Source organism: Artemia franciscana, chromosome 4 (assembly GCF_032884065.1).
Source record: "Artemia franciscana chromosome 4, ASM3288406v1, whole genome shotgun sequence".
NCBI lineage: Eukaryota > Metazoa > Arthropoda > Branchiopoda > Anostraca > Artemiidae > Artemia > Artemia franciscana.
The window spans coordinates 2258793-2275596 of NC_088866.1; the positions used below are offsets into that span (position 1 = coordinate 2258793).

At 35.3% G+C, this 16804-nt stretch overlaps 1 protein-coding gene across 1 annotated transcript in view; it reads right to left on the minus strand.

The window, feature by feature from the left end:
• Window positions 1-16804, minus strand: part of LOC136025851 (protein HGH1 homolog) — a 62154-nt gene that overhangs the window by 31846 nt on the left and 13504 nt on the right. Inside the window, exons 2-3 of the mRNA XM_065701875.1 lie at window positions 11674-12133; window positions 5852-5973 (exon numbers count right to left, since the gene is read on the minus strand). Coding sequence (XP_065557947.1) covers window positions 5852-5973; window positions 11674-12133 — 582 coding nt within the window. The remainder of the gene's footprint in view (window positions 1-5851; window positions 5974-11673; window positions 12134-16804) is intronic.

The window sequence follows — 16804 nt, forward strand, 5'->3', positions numbered from 1 at the left end:
TATTGAAGAAGCAATAAGACTGATGCTTATCGAAATATGTGTTTTCAAACTTATCGCTGGTGTCATTGTCAAACAATTCGTGGTAACGAACTAGCAATGAGTGACCCAGCTCATTAGTAACCGAAACTCTAAAAAGGGATTTTGATACTAATAGATGTATCAAAAGAATCGGATTTTTAAGCTGATTTCAAATAAATAAGTTTCATAGATTTAGTGTTACCCATCAAAAGTTACGAGCCTGAGAAAATTTGCCTTATTTTCGAAAAAGGTAAAAACACCCCCTAAAAGTCATACAATCTTAATGAAAATCACGCCATCAGATTCAGCATATCAGAGAATCCTACGAATCAGACAAATTTCAAGCTCCTTTCAGGAAAAATGTGGAATTTTGTATATTGTTTTGCCAGAAGAAAGATCACGGATGCCTATTTTTTTTTTCAGGGGTGATCGTATCAACCCAGATGTCCTAGAATATCACAAGAGGGCTCATTCGAACCGAAATGGAAAGTTTTAGTGCCATTTTTAGATGACCAAAAAACTGGAGGGCGACTAGGCTCCCTCCCACGCTCATTTTTTTCCAAAGTCACACGATCAAACTCTTGAGGTAGCCATTTTGTTCAACATAGTCTAAAAATCTAATAACTAAGTCTTTGAGGATAATTTAATCCCCCACAGTCCTCGGAAGAAGGGCTGCAAGTTATGAACTTTGTTCATTGTTTACACATAGTATTGGTTATTGGGAAGTATACAGACGTTTTCAGGGGAATTTTTTCTGATGAGGGAGGGTCGGGGAGAAGGAGTTATGATGGAGGATCTTTCCATGGAGGAGTTTTTAACGGGAAGAGGGAATTTTCCATGCAGGGGGTGCCAGATTTCCCATTATTTTCCAAAAAACGATCAGAAATTGAATTGAAAAAGCAAGTCTTGTCAATTGAAAGTAAAGAGCAATATTAAAACTTAAAACAAATAGAAAGTACTACGTATATAAGGAGGTTCACCCCCTCGTTAATACCTCACTCTTAACGCTGAAGTTTTTAGTAGTTTCGAAAGAGATGTTTATTCTAATAAAACGGCCTTTGTGATTAAGGGGCCATTCTTAAAGAATTAGAAAAAAAATTCGAAGTTTAGCGTAAACAGCGAGGTATTGACGAGGGGACGAACCCCCACATATACGTAACAATTTCTGTTCGTTTTTAGTTTTAATGTTGCTCCTTACTTTCAGTTGAAAAACTTGTTTTATTTATTTAATAATTATACTAGCTCAACTAGAGTAAAAAGAAAATAGTCTCTATAATTTTTGAAAAAAACTAGGGTTTTGGATCGGGCCAAGGATACTAATGCGGAAAAAAAAAAAAACAATGAAGAAGCAGAGACTTTATTTTGATCTATGCATACAGATACAAAAAAGCATTTTTCAAATTTCAAGGGTAATTTCGACTTGAGAAAAAACAAAACATCAATATAAAGGTTTTTCTCACATCTAAGGGGATATTTTTATCCCCTTTCCTGTAGGCACGCCTGTATAGAACATGGTAAAGAAAAAAAAAATTACTGATTACAATGATAGAGAGTACTATAATTCTAGTGATTTCTAGTCAATAATGTAGTGATTTTTTTCATTGGGTGGCAACCCCGGATAAATGCTTTTAGGGCACTAAATTGATAAATACAGCATAATTGGTCTTTCTAAGATGTGCTTATAGGTAAGTCACCTAACTAATAATTTGAAGTGTTTAAATTTTAATAATTTTACCCAATAATCATATTAATGCATAGCTTAGATTCTAAGATGATATTTATAATTCTTTTTAATGACTGCTTCGTAACAAGTTATTGAGGTTGCATTTTTAAACAATTTTACTCAGTCAATCATTAGTATTTTACCCATTTTACTGTCACTTAAAGGCAATGTTCATTTTTTGCTACAGCAATCAGGAAAACTGCACTTTCCAGAGCTCCAAGATGATATTATTTTTGATCATTCTCTGATGAGTTTTCAGAAAAAAAACCTTCTTTATTTTTGAGCTTGGCTCCCGCTAACTGTTAATACCGGCATGGAACGTCTTTTGTATAGAAATTGAGTTTCCAGGTTTGCTCTTTTTTTGAAGACATATGTGGTTTTTAAAAGTTTTGACAGTTTAAAAAATCAATTTTCGTTTTACTATCCTAGGTAAATAAAAAATAAGACTTCATTAAGTTAAGAATTTTAAGAGATTTGATGATTAAGATTAGAATGAAAGATTTTTAAATACTATCTAATACAAGGGGAACTGGACGGGGTAGAATCTGGAAGAGTTAATTTGGTAGCATGAGCGCATTCAGGTTTTTTGTTCGGGGGGAAGAGGGGGGGTCACAAAAGTCTTCAAAAAACACATAGTAATTAGTTTAAATGCATTTTTGTGACCTTTTACAGGCTGGACAAATACTTCAGGGGGATTGGAAACTCTGTAGCCCCCCCCCTGAATAGGTAAAGGTAAAGGATGCGGCATTTAGACTTTACAGTCCGTACCGGCGGTGCTGATCTCCGTTTCTTGGCCCTTCAGCCAGGAAGTGCAATGGGGGGTTGGGGGCCAGCCAACCTGTGCTTTCGCACACCCTTCCTGTTTACCTTCCCCAGATTTCTCCAGGTACCCCCCCCCCCCCGAATACTGCCTTATTTAGTTGCCATTGTTTAACGAACAAGCACGTAGTATGTATATACAGAGAGCCTAATTCTGCGTTTTTTTTACTGTCTGGCAGACAAACCTTGGTATATCGGGCATTTGGCCCTTGCTTTGCTCGAGTCGTAATTGGGTATTTCGCCCTTGTGTGAATCCTTTGCTTTTAGCATGAAAAAACCAGTGAGAAGCTAAAAGATCTGATGACAGCTAATCACATTCTTAATCTTTTAGCTTTTCTGGCCCTGCGAGAAGCAAGGATCGGGTAGCATAATTACTTCACTGCTCAACAGCCAGGTTTGAGAATTCCAAAATAATTATGTTTTATTAAAGATTGAAAATTAAAAAAGAACATTTCTGTTATTTCTACTTCTCTGGCAGAAAGTACAAAGTACAGTGGAGAAAAACCTGATGGTTTGAATTAGTTAAGTGGAAATTGCACATCTATATGTGTCTTAAACATCGGCGAAACTCTGGAATTCAATTTTTAATGAAAAAAACCTGTGGAGACCAGGAGACCAGAGAACAGGTGAGCAAGAGACTCGGAGATGAAAATCTTCAATTTTTCCACATATGTGTGACAAATATGACAACGGTATTGCAATACTGATGTAAATAAATATGACATCACTCACAAAATATTTATTTTTAAGAAATTAAGGCTCTTAACGAATTTTCTAATTAGCTAAAACTTATGGCACCAAATAACTGAAGAAGGTGGTGAAACTTCCCTTTGAAGGTATCGAATCAACAGATTGTTAATATTTGAAGTTTCACACACAAAGAGCCTTGTTACATTGAACTAACTAGTTTTTATTATTTTTTCATGGTTCAGCGTGGAAACACTGACGAAAATGTGGTACTGTCCTAATAAATTTATAAATTTGAAAGAGCCAGAAGAACATTTTAAAAAATTGCGGTTTACGGACATGAATAGACCTGAGATGGGTGTAAGGGAATGCTGGAAGTAAAATCAGCAGCAAAAAACAGTAAACTGTCCTGATGAATTTATAAATTTGAAAGAGCCATTAGAACATTTTAAAAAATTGCGGTTTACGGACATGAATAGACCTGAGATGGGTGTAAGGGAATGCTGGAAGTAAAATCAGCAGCAAAAAACAGCAAACTGTCCTGATGAATTTATAAATTTGAAAGAGCCATTTAAAAAATTGCGGTTCACGGATTTGAATAGACCTGAGATGGGTGTAAGGGAATGATGGAAGTAAAATCAGCAGCAAAAAACAGTAAACTGTCCTGATGAATTTATAAATTTGAAAGAGCCATTAGAACATTTTAAAAAATTGCGGTTCACGGATTTGAATAGACCTGAGATAGGTGTAAGGGAATGGAATGCTGGAAGTTAAATCAGCAGCAAGAGAAGAGACTTAAACCCTTTGAGAACAATTGTCTGCGAAGAATCTTCAACATAAACTGGACCCAACATGTCCTGAACCAGACAATACGCCAAATTATTAGGCAACCTCTAGTCATCGACATGATTAGGACCCGAAGATGGAAATACTTTGGACCAACGTCAACTAACGTTGGGACCGGTGGCAACCAACAAGAACGCAGAGACCAAAGAACTCACTATGTCGAACATACCAGAGGGAACTTTTCAACGCGAATACGTCCATACGACCCCATTGAGAAAACATTATGGCAGCAAGTCATTTGAGGGACAACTGGGGTCTCTTCGTCGATGACCTGGGTGCATCCAGAGGCACGGGAGGAACTAAGGTTTAAGGTAGGATTGTAAGGGGCAATAAACATTTTTAGTTTAATTTTCTTGGTCCTCCAAACATTTTACGAAAACGAAATCTTGTGATAATTGAAATTATGACATGACGAAAAATACGAAGTAAAAAAAAAAGAAAATTCTCTTAAAGCAAGTGAGGGGGGCGAAGGGCAAGTTTCGGAAAAAGCACTTCGGTAGCAATTGTTTAATGAAGAAACCCAATTTACGTATGCATAAAACTCGGGCGCTTGGCGTTTGATTCCCTTGAATGGTACTTGAACGTTTAGCCCTAGTAAAAAGACCAATTTACGATTCAATGAAATTTTAGCCTTACAGGAGAAACAGCCTTTTCACCTGCATTTCTTCAAGAAATTTAAAAGTTGAAGAAATATTTCAGGTCAGTTTCAAACCCAGTAGGGAGTTTGACAACCAACTCTGAGTATCTCTTGAAATTAATTTTTAGATGAAAACCTTGATAATGTCTAACACTATTTCCGCCAACTCTGAACTTTCCAGATTTTCCCTGAATTTACTTAAATAATATCGGATTTTCTGAAATTTCCCAGACAAATAACGTTAACAAAGATTAACGATTTAAGAGTCCATTCACAATGAGAATATTAAGATTTAGCTAGCCCTAATTTGAGCCAATCAGATTTTCTTGGCTGGCAGACAAACTCTCCCTGGCTCAAATTATTGCTAGCTAAATCTCAACATTAGCAAAGTCTCATTGTGAATAAGCCTTGAGATTCATGGAATCACGAATTTTAATCTTTGGGGAGATTTTGAAGAGCCAAATACTCATTCGGAGGTGGGGAAGAACTAATAACTAGGTGCGTTTTTATGATGCCACTGCTCTGGCCTAAGGATAAGCCCTGACAGAAATGTTAAATTTTCTAAAGTGCGAACGACCGGTCGATATCGCTATGTAAACCTGGCTCCTATGTCATACTGAAAGCAAAAGTTTCTAATGATCTTTTTGATGTCATGTACTTACTACTATCCTTGGGACTACTACTACTCCGTTGGACGGCTCGGCTTATGGAAATGTTTTAAAAAGACTTGTGTTTATTGAACTTATGGACCCTTGGTTTCATTTCAGAGTAATTTTAAAGTTAACTTTGTTTTACCCAGATATATATTTAATTTACATATAAATAGATGGTGTTCAGTTTTTCTCCTTAGCGGTCCGATCGAAATGATATTTTTGTTAGACTTATTCAAGAAAAAGCCTAAATAGACAGTAGAAAAAAGTAACAAATGACTTTGGGAGAACTCTCAAAAGGTGGAAAAATTGCTCAAACTGGATATTAACCCTGTCGTTATGTGTAAACTAAATTGCTGCTAAAATTATCCTAAAAGTATCAAAATAATAAAATTTGCTAAAAATAAAAAAAATCTTCCTTATAGGTCTGCCTTGGACCTTAAAAACCAAGCTAAACGATAGGATACAAACCCGTATGGAAGCAACAATTTCTTATGCAAGCAATAGCTCCTCCTCTTCTAGTTGCTGATTGGACATAATCTGTAAAAGGGAGCAGTCTCTGAATTATCCCACTGCTTCGATCCAATAAAGCCCTAGAAATGATATTTAAATTAGTCTTTTTTTTAAATCTGTGGGCAGCAAATTAGGCCAATTGTATGGCGGTTTGAGAGGGGGGGATTCCTAGAGGTTTTCCCCGCGTACATGTTCTTAGGTGTATGTAATGGACAGGGTAAAGAGAAAATACCAAATATTGCGGTCTTTTTACGATTTATTGGGTAGTCGTTGAGTATTTTTTAGTCTAACTGTCCAAACTTGGGGGGTTGGTTACGCGGTTGACAGGTGTACCTATTTTAATAATGGTCCTTATTGAAACAGTTGTCCATTTCTGAGGCTCACAACTCTGCCGGGCAAATCACGCCCCTCTTATAATACGATATTGCGGGGATGCTATTTCCTCTTCAATTGTGTTCAATTCCCGTTGCAAGTTCCTGCATTAAAGAAGCAAGTTTTGTCGGTAGGGAAGACCGTATACAAGATCTTTGTTCCGAAAATAGAGTCTTGGTTGAACTTTAAAAAAAAGTTCAACCAGTTTTTAAAGAACATTATTAGTTTTAATTCTCACATTTTAATGTAAGTTCATTTTTATATAGCCTACATATTTTCTCTCTCGTTCTCGTATTGTGCTGAAGACGGCCCTTGGACATAAGGCCGAAATATTCACAGAATTGATTCCCACTGTCTTGAAAAGATTTTCCCTATTGTTTCTACTTTGTATTTGTTTATCTTTGTTCCGGTGGGTGGGGTACAAAATAACTTTAAAAACGCAAAAAATGTGTTTATGTGTATTTTTGTACCTTTTTAATGAGTAGGACAGAAGATTTAGGGCGGGGGGTGTCAAACAGAGCAATCCCCTCCCTGTGATACGGCCCTAATTGTAGGAGATACTCACCTCTGAGATTGGAATTCTAAAAGAATTTTGAAGCTTTTATCCTGGAGAAAAAACTTAGGTTAAAAGCTTAGAAAAAAGTAAGGTTTTTCCTCTAGGTTTAACTTCCACTTGATTAACCTACCTTATCCCCCTCATCAACCAACACTAATTTTATTTATTGATTTTTTATTCTATAGTACCAAAAAATCATGCTTAAACTTTGCAAAATAAAAGATTATATTCTACTAAAAAAAACAACCTAAATTTCGCGTAGTTTTTGATACAATTAAAAGGCACTTTGGTGGTTTGCCCCCCCCCCCTCTGAAGAAAACACTATACAATTCTCAAAAAATACTTAAAAAATTCTAAAATAATTACTTATAAGATTTCCAAAAGTATTTCATTATACACCACCCCCTAAGGGTCAAATCCATCCCCCCTCTAATGGCCAAATATATAGCCTAAATCATATATTCTCCATAGTTTTCGTAATTGACGCTTTTCTAAAAAATACATTAATGATAAACAAGCGACGTTGACGTCAACAAGCGACGAGGGAATTAGTAAAGAATATATGACTTCGGCTATATAATCATTAAGATAGGGGGGTGGGTAAAATAAAGGCAAGGATTTTAGGAATGATATAATTAAGTATTTCAGATTTTTTTAAATTGTTCTTCACAATCTTACAGTGTTTCCTTTCGAGGGGACAAACGTCTAAATGTATACTCAAATTAAATATATGAAAGAGAATGTAGTTAAACTATACACATTCGCAGATGGGAGAAATCCATCAAAGCAAGGGAATTTTCCGAAAGATAGAAGAAAATTTTAAGAAATAGAAGGATAGAAAGACTGTTAGAAGGAAATTTAGACCCTCTGGCAGGGATGTATACAAGATTTTTTCGGAGGGATTCTACAAAAGGATTTTTTCGAGAAGGGGGGGAGGGGTTAGAAAAATCTTTAAAAAACACAGAAAAATTAGCGCACATTCATTTTTCTTACGCTTTACGAGTCAGACAAAATTTCGGGGGGGGAGGAGTTCAAACACCCTAACCCTCTCCGTGGGTACGGCCTTGCCATCAGGTGATGTGATGAGAAGACAGTCAGGCCCAAAATGGGATGGCGTCAAAGATACGAGTGTTGTACCTAGCGGAAAATCCCATTTTAATACAAATTTTAATGGCCCTCAAACAAACTTACTTTTACACAAAACTGTTGAACACCCAATTGAAATTTCCATTCTACTTTTCCTATCATTTTATTATACTTCTTTTTTACCATTCAACTACGGTTCTATCACGCTCCATTCTATTTTAGATACGAATTTCAAATACACAGTTTCTTAAAAAAATTAACTTTTTAATATTTAGACTAAGCATCAACCATAAATTGAATCTTATTAAGTACAGTAGTACCTATAAACACCATGATTGGCAAAAATTGAACCTCAAACTTCAGCCTCCCTTGTGTCTAAACCGGGCTCGTGTGTCTAGTTAACGGCAATCTGTTTTCAATTTTATCTCCCAATAATAACGCGTCTTTACATTTTCATCAAATTCATCATAGATCCAAAATCACCATCTTTCTATCGTTCTCAAAATAATTATCTCTTCCATAAATTTTTCTGTCATCACTTTTTATGTTTAAACTTAACATCAATAATATTCCTCAATCGGTGTCAAATAGTGATCATTTTACATTTAGAAATTCATTTTCAAACATTCTTACTGTTACTATGGACTGTGGCTTGCTCTTAACAAGGTTTCAGCTCTTGTTGTGAAAATGATTATATTTAACCTAAAGCAATAGCGTTTTTTTTTCGGAATTACGTTAAGCCCGTGCGTTAAAAGAGATAAGGTGAGAAACAGGGGCCTAGCTGCGACATTTTTATGGAGGTGGGGAAATCCAGATGGTCAAGGGGTATGGACTACACAATAATTTTTTTCTTAAAAATTTTTTGGGGAAACTTCCCCCTTGTCCCCCCAAGTGAAGTCCCTGGTGAGAAATCAGCAGCTTTTTAAAATGCAGTACTGAACACCAAAAAGATATGTTTTAAGATATGGGTGCGTTTTTATAGCGTTTGACGGATATTTAGCTGGACCCTCAATCAAAGACGTGACGCATGGGAGGAGGAGCAGGTATATAGGCTGTCCTAAGATCAGCATTCAGCTGCAGATGCCTTGTTTAGTAAAAAAAAAAGATGACTTCCTCAGCAACGCAGGAAACAAGCGGGCAATTACCAGCATGCTGTCCGGCTACCTTAATGATGCGAGATGTAAAGCGTACCAGTTGCCAGCCGATGCTGACCTGCTGATTGTAATTACTGCGGCTGATTTGGCAGAACACCAACTCATGGTCTGAATAGGAGAAGATAGTGACTTACTAGTCTTTTTACTGAACCACACGAAGCGAGACTCTAAACCAATACTTTTCCATTCCAAGTCAAAGTCACAGAAAACTGGAGGCCGTCTCTGGGATATATTAGTAGCTAAACTGATACTTGGTGATACCCTTTCCGACCAAATTAGCTTCCTCCATGCGTTTCTCGGATGAGATTCGACTTCGCGAATTTATGGCATAGAAAAATCTATAACACTGAACCATGCAAAAAAGAAGAAAAACTCGGGGGATATTGCCGGACTATTCCTAGGTCTAGCTTCTACAAACGACGACATTAGAAACGGTGGAGAGAAGGACATACTTATCTTATTTATGGCTGCAGAAAATGAAACAAGTCTTGACCAGGTCGGCTACAGGAAACACCTCGAAAAAGTTGGAAGTTCGGGAAGTATATAGAGGCAAAAACGCTCCCACCAACAAGCGATGTTTGAAAGTATCATTCGCTTCGAGTATACTTCCAAGTACACGCAGGAACCTTAGTAGTCAAGAAGCGTCTTTAATCTGATACAATACAATACTTCCAAGTACAAGCGTGGGAAAACGTTGAATGTTGACTGGATCCTTTGGAGTATGGCTAGAGTGTGCGGAAAGGAAAATTACAACCTGTGCATTCAGATAGATCATCGGCAACACATTCCCTTCTTTCAGTGTTTCACTGTAATTGCAAGAGCGGGTGTTCGACACTACGTTGTTCTTGCAAAAATCATGGCTTGAAATATACCTGGGCTTGTGGCAATTGTAAAAGGAACAAAATATTTGTTCTTGTCAAAGTAAGCCTCTTTTCAACACTTGATTTATGAATATGTATCTTAAACTTTAAACAAAATCAAAAATAACAGTTATTTACTCTCTATGGATAGTACATCATGGTTTTAGCAGAAGCTGAAATTTAGTAAAAAGTGAACTACAGCCCATAGCAACCAAAAACTAACAAAAATAGAAACCAAATCGAAGAAATTTATATACTTGTGATACATTTTTTCTTCTTTTTTTCGCAAAACGAGTTAAAGAAAGAGTTTGGAAACTACAAGCCAATGGTAATAAGCAAAAAGAAGAAGATAAATGATAATAAGAAAAAAATTTATAAGAGAAAAAATTAAGCAAAAATGGTCACCGACGATTTTTTTTTATACGAGAAATATTTGTGATACATTTTTCTTCTTTGAACTTCAAATACGTTCTCCTTTGAACTTCACTTGCCTAGGGTCCTACTTTTTTTATTCTAGAGAACTAAGGACAGTGAAAATGAAATCTTATTGTTTGAACTGGTTATGTGGCAATTTACACAATTACATATACCTTGAAAAACTAGAAAATCGTGAATTTAATGAATAGAGACCTCCATATATGGTTATGCAGTTTTCAGTAGAAATGGGCATCAAATTGAAAAAAATTAACAGGATGACATGGATCAAATTTTACTAAAAAGCTCAAAATTTAATAAAAAGCTTATTTGCTTTCACGATTCAATGTAGCAACACCAACGAAAATGTGGTACTGCTAAAAAAAAAATCAAAATTTTGAAACAACCAAGAGAAAAATCTCAGAATATTGCAATTTTTCCTAAGATGGATTCAGGGGCAAGCAATGTGTTATTTTAATGTCCTTGGTGCTTTAACTAATAGGCTAATAGCTATTAATTAACAGAATAAAAACAAATAGGAAAACTCAAACAAGAATAATATAAATTTAAATTGAATTTATATTTTTTTTTTTAAACAAGGTAATAGTGATTAACTTAATTTGACTAATTAATTGATTGACTAATTGACTAAAGTAATTAATTGACTAAAACCAAATAAGAAAAAATGAGGACGTTCTATCTTTCAGAAGACATGCCATATTGGACAAAATTGCCCCTATGTAATGTAATGATCCTCCTTCTTCATTATATTTCAGGTTGCAGAAAATCCAACCTACCTTGCCAAATGACAAGTTTGTTAGTAACAGTAATTAATTAAAATTGATTAATTAATTGATTGACTAATGGACTAAAGTAATTCATCGATTAAAACCAAACAAGAAAATATGATCACCTTCTAACTTCCGGTAGATGTGCTGTATTGGACAAAAATGCCCCAATGTAATGTAATAATCCCCTTCTTCATTATATTTCAGTAACAGAAAATTCCGCCTACCTTGTCAAATGACAGGATTATTAGTAATAGTATTTAATTAAAACTGACTAATTCACTGATTGACTAATTGACTAAAGTAATCAATTGATTAAAACCAAACAAGAAAATATGAGCACCTTATAACTCCCGGCAGATGTGCTGTATTGGACAAAAATACCCCAATGTAATGTAATTGTCCCCTTCTTCATTATATTTCAGGTCACAGAAAATCTTACCTACCTTGTCAAATGTCAATTTTACTAGTAATAGTAATTAATTAAAACTGATTGACTAACTGACCAAAGTAATCAAATAGCTAAAACCAAATAAGGAAACATGACCACCTTCTAACTTCTGATAGATCTGCCATATTGGACAAAAATGCTCCAATATAATGTAACGATCCCCCTTCTTCATTATATTTCAGATCACAGAAAATCCTAACTAGCTTGTCAAATGACATGTTTGTTTTCGTCATTTTTTCTAAAATTGATTTGCATACATCACTTGAAATCCGGGATAAATTGGCTAAAATCATGCAACACTGGTCAGCAATGACACTTTTCTTGTCTTCAATACCAACTAGAGCTTCACAAATCAAAGAACTGTTGTCAGTTGAAAGTGCAGATAGTTGAGATGATGATTCCGATATTGATGACAGATTGAGGAAAATCAGTGAGGTATCTCTGGCAATAAACGCTTCTGGTTTCTTTTTATTTCGGTAAGAAAAGAGCCTTAAAAGACAGTCAAGGACCTCTTTTGAAGAAAGTAATAGTAAACATCCGTCAGTGGATCCAGTAAGACCTAAAAAAAATAAAAACAACGAATTTTAGACTCTTAAAGAAAAAGAGACAGATCAGGAAGATCACAGAAAGGAGATATGTAGTTTTCCAGTCAGATAGAGTTTTGATACAAGGACATCTCCCCCGAAATTTGAAAAACCATCAAATCAGAAGAATAGGATGTTATTCAGAGGCACTGGGGCAAAGGGAGAATGAATAAACGGGAAAATTCTAGTGTTGAATTTGATAGAACTCGTGTTCTAAGCCAAAATGTTCATCTAGATTACCATAATATTTTGTCTTAGATAATCATTTGATGATGGAGATGATTGCAGCAACTATAGGATACATTATGCTGGGATTTACAAACGATGACAACTACAGTATAGCTTGGGCTGATTCAGTTGAAGGACATCTAGAAGTATTTTTTTTTCAATAAAATTTATTTGAAATAGAGTTAGACCATAAGCTGCCAAAATACTTTTTTTATTAGAGATCCAACAGATCCAGCTAGATTTTGAAGTGTGTGATTTAAAAATGAGATTTGCAGTTTCATACGAAGGAATAGGGTTTTGATCTCCGAGCCTTTCCCCTGACATTTGAAAAACCATAAAAAAGATTTTTTTACAAGAGAAAGACGCATGTTTTGAGTTAAAAGTGGGTATAAAACGCAATTCTATAAGTGGACATTCTGAAATCAACTAGCTCCCCAGAGTCCTGTCAAGACCACCCATTTCCTGATCACTGATTCCAGGGGGAAGGGACACAACTAAGACATTTGGGCATACAACATACCAGTATAGCTTTACAAAGCTTCTGACATACCCAATCCTCTTACAAATTCTCCCATCGCCGAAATGGAAACCGAATGCAAACAGTTGTTTCAAAACAGTACAAAAATTTAATTTTGGTTTAGTCTTGTCAGCTGGGTTCTAAAGAGCATTTTGTTCCAAGTGGATTATTTGATTCCAGTTGATATCTTTGTTAGAGGGGGGATGATAAATATAGGCCAAAGATACAATTTATCCTAAATACATATTACGCACTAGCTATAAAATAAACAAAAAAAATAAAATATTATGGTCTATTAAAATTATGGTCTATTATGGTCATTAAAAATAAATTTTATGGTCTATTGAAGGGCTTAAAGTTAGATTTCCATGGAAAAAAAAATATTGGACAGAGCATAAAAAGGCACCAAATAGTCTGTTCTTTTTGTTCCTATCTAAGTTATGGAATTGTCTCAAATAAAAAAAAAAAAAAAAAAAAAGTTTTTTTTTGGACAACCCCGTATGAACGGGGTTGTCCAATCCTTAATGCCCCGCTCTTTACGCAAAAGTTTCACTCTTTGTCACAATTCTACTTTTTCAAACAATTGATAACTTTAGCATAAAGAGCAAGGCGTTGAAGAGGGAACAACCCCTTTCATATACGGAATTATTTCTGTTCGTTTTAAGTTTTAATGTCGCTACTTACAGTTAAAAAACTAGTTTTTTTAATTTAATTTTCGAACGTTTTTGAATTAATGCATGTTTTGATTTTGGTTCACCGCACATGAATAAATAACCGAAATTTGCACTTTAATTATTATTTTTTTTTTGCTAAATGGCTTTCTCATAGTTTTGATCGGAAAATTTTGATAAGACAAATGGGTGGGGGAGGAGGCCTAGTTGCCCTCCAATTTTTTGTTACTTAAAATGCAACTAGGTTTTTTTTACGAACGTTTTTCTTAGTAATAAACATACGTACCTTACGAATTAACTTATTTAACGAACTTCTATATTTGTCTATTCTTATTACGCATATGAGGGGGTTCTCCCCCTCGTAGATACCTCACTTTTTACACTAAAGCTTGAATTTGTCCCAAATCTTTAAGAATGAATCACAGAGGCCGTAGAATAAATAGTTGAAATTACTAAAAATACTTTAGCGTAAAGAGCAAGGTATTGTGGAGGAGACCAACCCCCTTATATACGTAATATTTTATGTTCGTTTGAAGTTTTAATGCTGCTCATTACTTCCAGTTGAAAAAAAACTTTTTATTTTCTCATTGTTTTTTTTTAACTAATACTAAAAATCCTGCCCCTTCCTTCATGGAAATTCACTTCCTCATGAAAGGATTTTCCACGATGACCCTGGGAAAAAAAAGAACAACAAACAAACGAACAAACAAATAAACACTCATCCATGATCTATCTTCTGTCAAAAATACAAAATTCCAAATTTTTGTATATAGTAGCTTGAAACTTCTACAGTAGAGTTCTCTGATATTCTGAATCTGATGGTGTGATTTTCTTTAAGATTCTATGACTCTTAGGTTGTTTTTCTTCCTATTTTCTAAAATAAGGGAAATATTTTCAGGCTTATAACTTTTGATGGGTACGACTAAACTTGATGAAACTTATACATTTAAAATTAGCATTAAAATGTAATTCCTTTGATGTAACTATTGATATCAAAATTATGTTTTTTGGAGTTTCGGTTACTATTCAACCAGGTCGCTCCTTACTACAGTTTGTTACCACAAACTGTTTGATGGTCTTTTTCATGAAATAAAAATATTTTATACCTTTTCATTTTTTTTAAAGAATCCATAGTTTGGGTTGCTATTTGTATGTTGGAGAAACTTTTTCAGCAATTTTTTTTAATCCTGACAAATACAGTATTTTTTAATTTAATTCTAAAACTACTGAAGTTGACCTGAAAAACCGAACTTAATATAATTCCCAAAAGATTCTATCTATGCTCTTTGACAACCTAGATACACTGGCACTCTTTTTATTTATTCAAACTGTAAGAGCAAAAGTAGTAGGCTAATAGTAGCAGCCCCAGAATTTTCAGCTTGATACCCCCAGTCGTTCTTGATATACTGCTGAGGTGTCTTATTGGCAACAAAAATACAATGCCTTTTGCTTAGTTTAAAGCAACATTAGTTTTAAAGCATAATGGGCCAATTGCATAATTGTGGAGGGTTGACATGCCCAATATACTTAAAAATATAGTTGCTGGACTGTTCTACTATGCTGAAAAAAATGGCAGTCTCAAAATTTTGACTGGATGTGTTGAGGAAATGGTGGGCGTGGGAGGGGGTTCGTTGTCCTCCAATCACTTTTGACTATTAAAAAGATCACTAGCCCCTTCAATTTCCTATCGAATCATCCCTTTTAGAAGATTTTACAAAAGCTCCTTTGATACAAAGTTTCCTGGCCTAAAACCAAAAAAAATAAAAATAAAATAAACAAATGATATATTGTGTCCAGATCGCTATTCATAACTTATAAAATGCCTTGAGGGCCGTGGAAGGTCTGTCATCCTCAAAGACATAATTTCAGAACTTCCAATTACATTGAACAATATCACAATCTCAAAATTTTTATTGGATGTGTTTTGGAAAATGGGGGTTTCGAAGTTTCTATGATAAAATATGGCCATCTGAAAATTTCTATTAGATATATTTTGGGAAAATACGAGAAGTGGGGGGGGGGGTATCCATCCTCCGATCACTCTGAATCATGAAACAGGCACCAGAACGTCTGATCACCAGCCCAATGAGCCGCCTCTGAAGTTTATATGATCACCCTTTCTATGCATACATTTTACACCACCAGGGCAAAACTTACAACCTTTGCCTTGAGGGATCTGGGGAGTTGTTAAGCTCAAGGACACAATTTCCAGACCTTTCAGTTATGTTAAACAAAATTGCCATCTCAAAATTTTCATCAGATGTGTTTGGGGAAATGGTGGGTATGGGAGGGGGGTTAGTTGCCCTCCCATCACTTTTGACTAAAAAGGGCACTGACCCTTTCAATTGAATGAAGCCTTTTTCGATTGAATAAGCTTTTTTCGAAGTTTTTTTTTCAACAAATAGCCATCTAAAAATTTCTATCAAGACATATTTTGAGAAAATATGAGGTGTGGGGGGGTATACACCCTCTTATCACTCTGAATTTCGAAAATGGCAATAAAAATTCTGATTGAGCCTCCATTGAGCCTCCTCCAAAGTTTATACAGTGACCCCTTTCTATATAAACCTTATTTGCCCCCAGGGCATAACTTATAACCCTTGCCCTGAGGGCTGCAGGGGTGTTGTCATCCTTAAATATATAATGTACAGACCTTTCAACTATAGTGAAAAAATGGCTATATAAAAATTTTGATTGGATTTGTTTGGAGACATGGTGGGTGTGAAAGAGGGGTTAGTTGCTCTTCAATCACTATTGACTATTAAAAAGGCCAGTAGTCCTTTCAGCTTCAAATCGAATGAGCTCTTTTTGATGCTTCTACAACAAAAAATGGCCATCTCAAAATTCATATCATGATACATTTCAGGAAAATACGAAGGGGGGATTATCCACCCTCTGATCACTCTGACTCTTAAAAAGGGCACTAGGACTTCTGATTACCAATCCAATGAGCCCTCTCTGAAATTTATACAATTACCCTTTCTATATATACATTACATGTCCCCAGGCCATAGCTTACAACCCTTGCCCTGAGGGCTCAGGGGAGGGGTCCTCCTCAAAGATAGAAATTCCAGACCTTTTAACTATGTTAAAGAAAATGGCTATCTCAAAATGTTGATTGGACGTGTTTGGGGAAATGGTGGGAGTAGGAGGAGGGTTAGTTTCCCTCCAAGCACTTTCTTAAAAAGGACTCTGATCCTTTCAATTTCCCATTGAATAAGCCCTTTTCG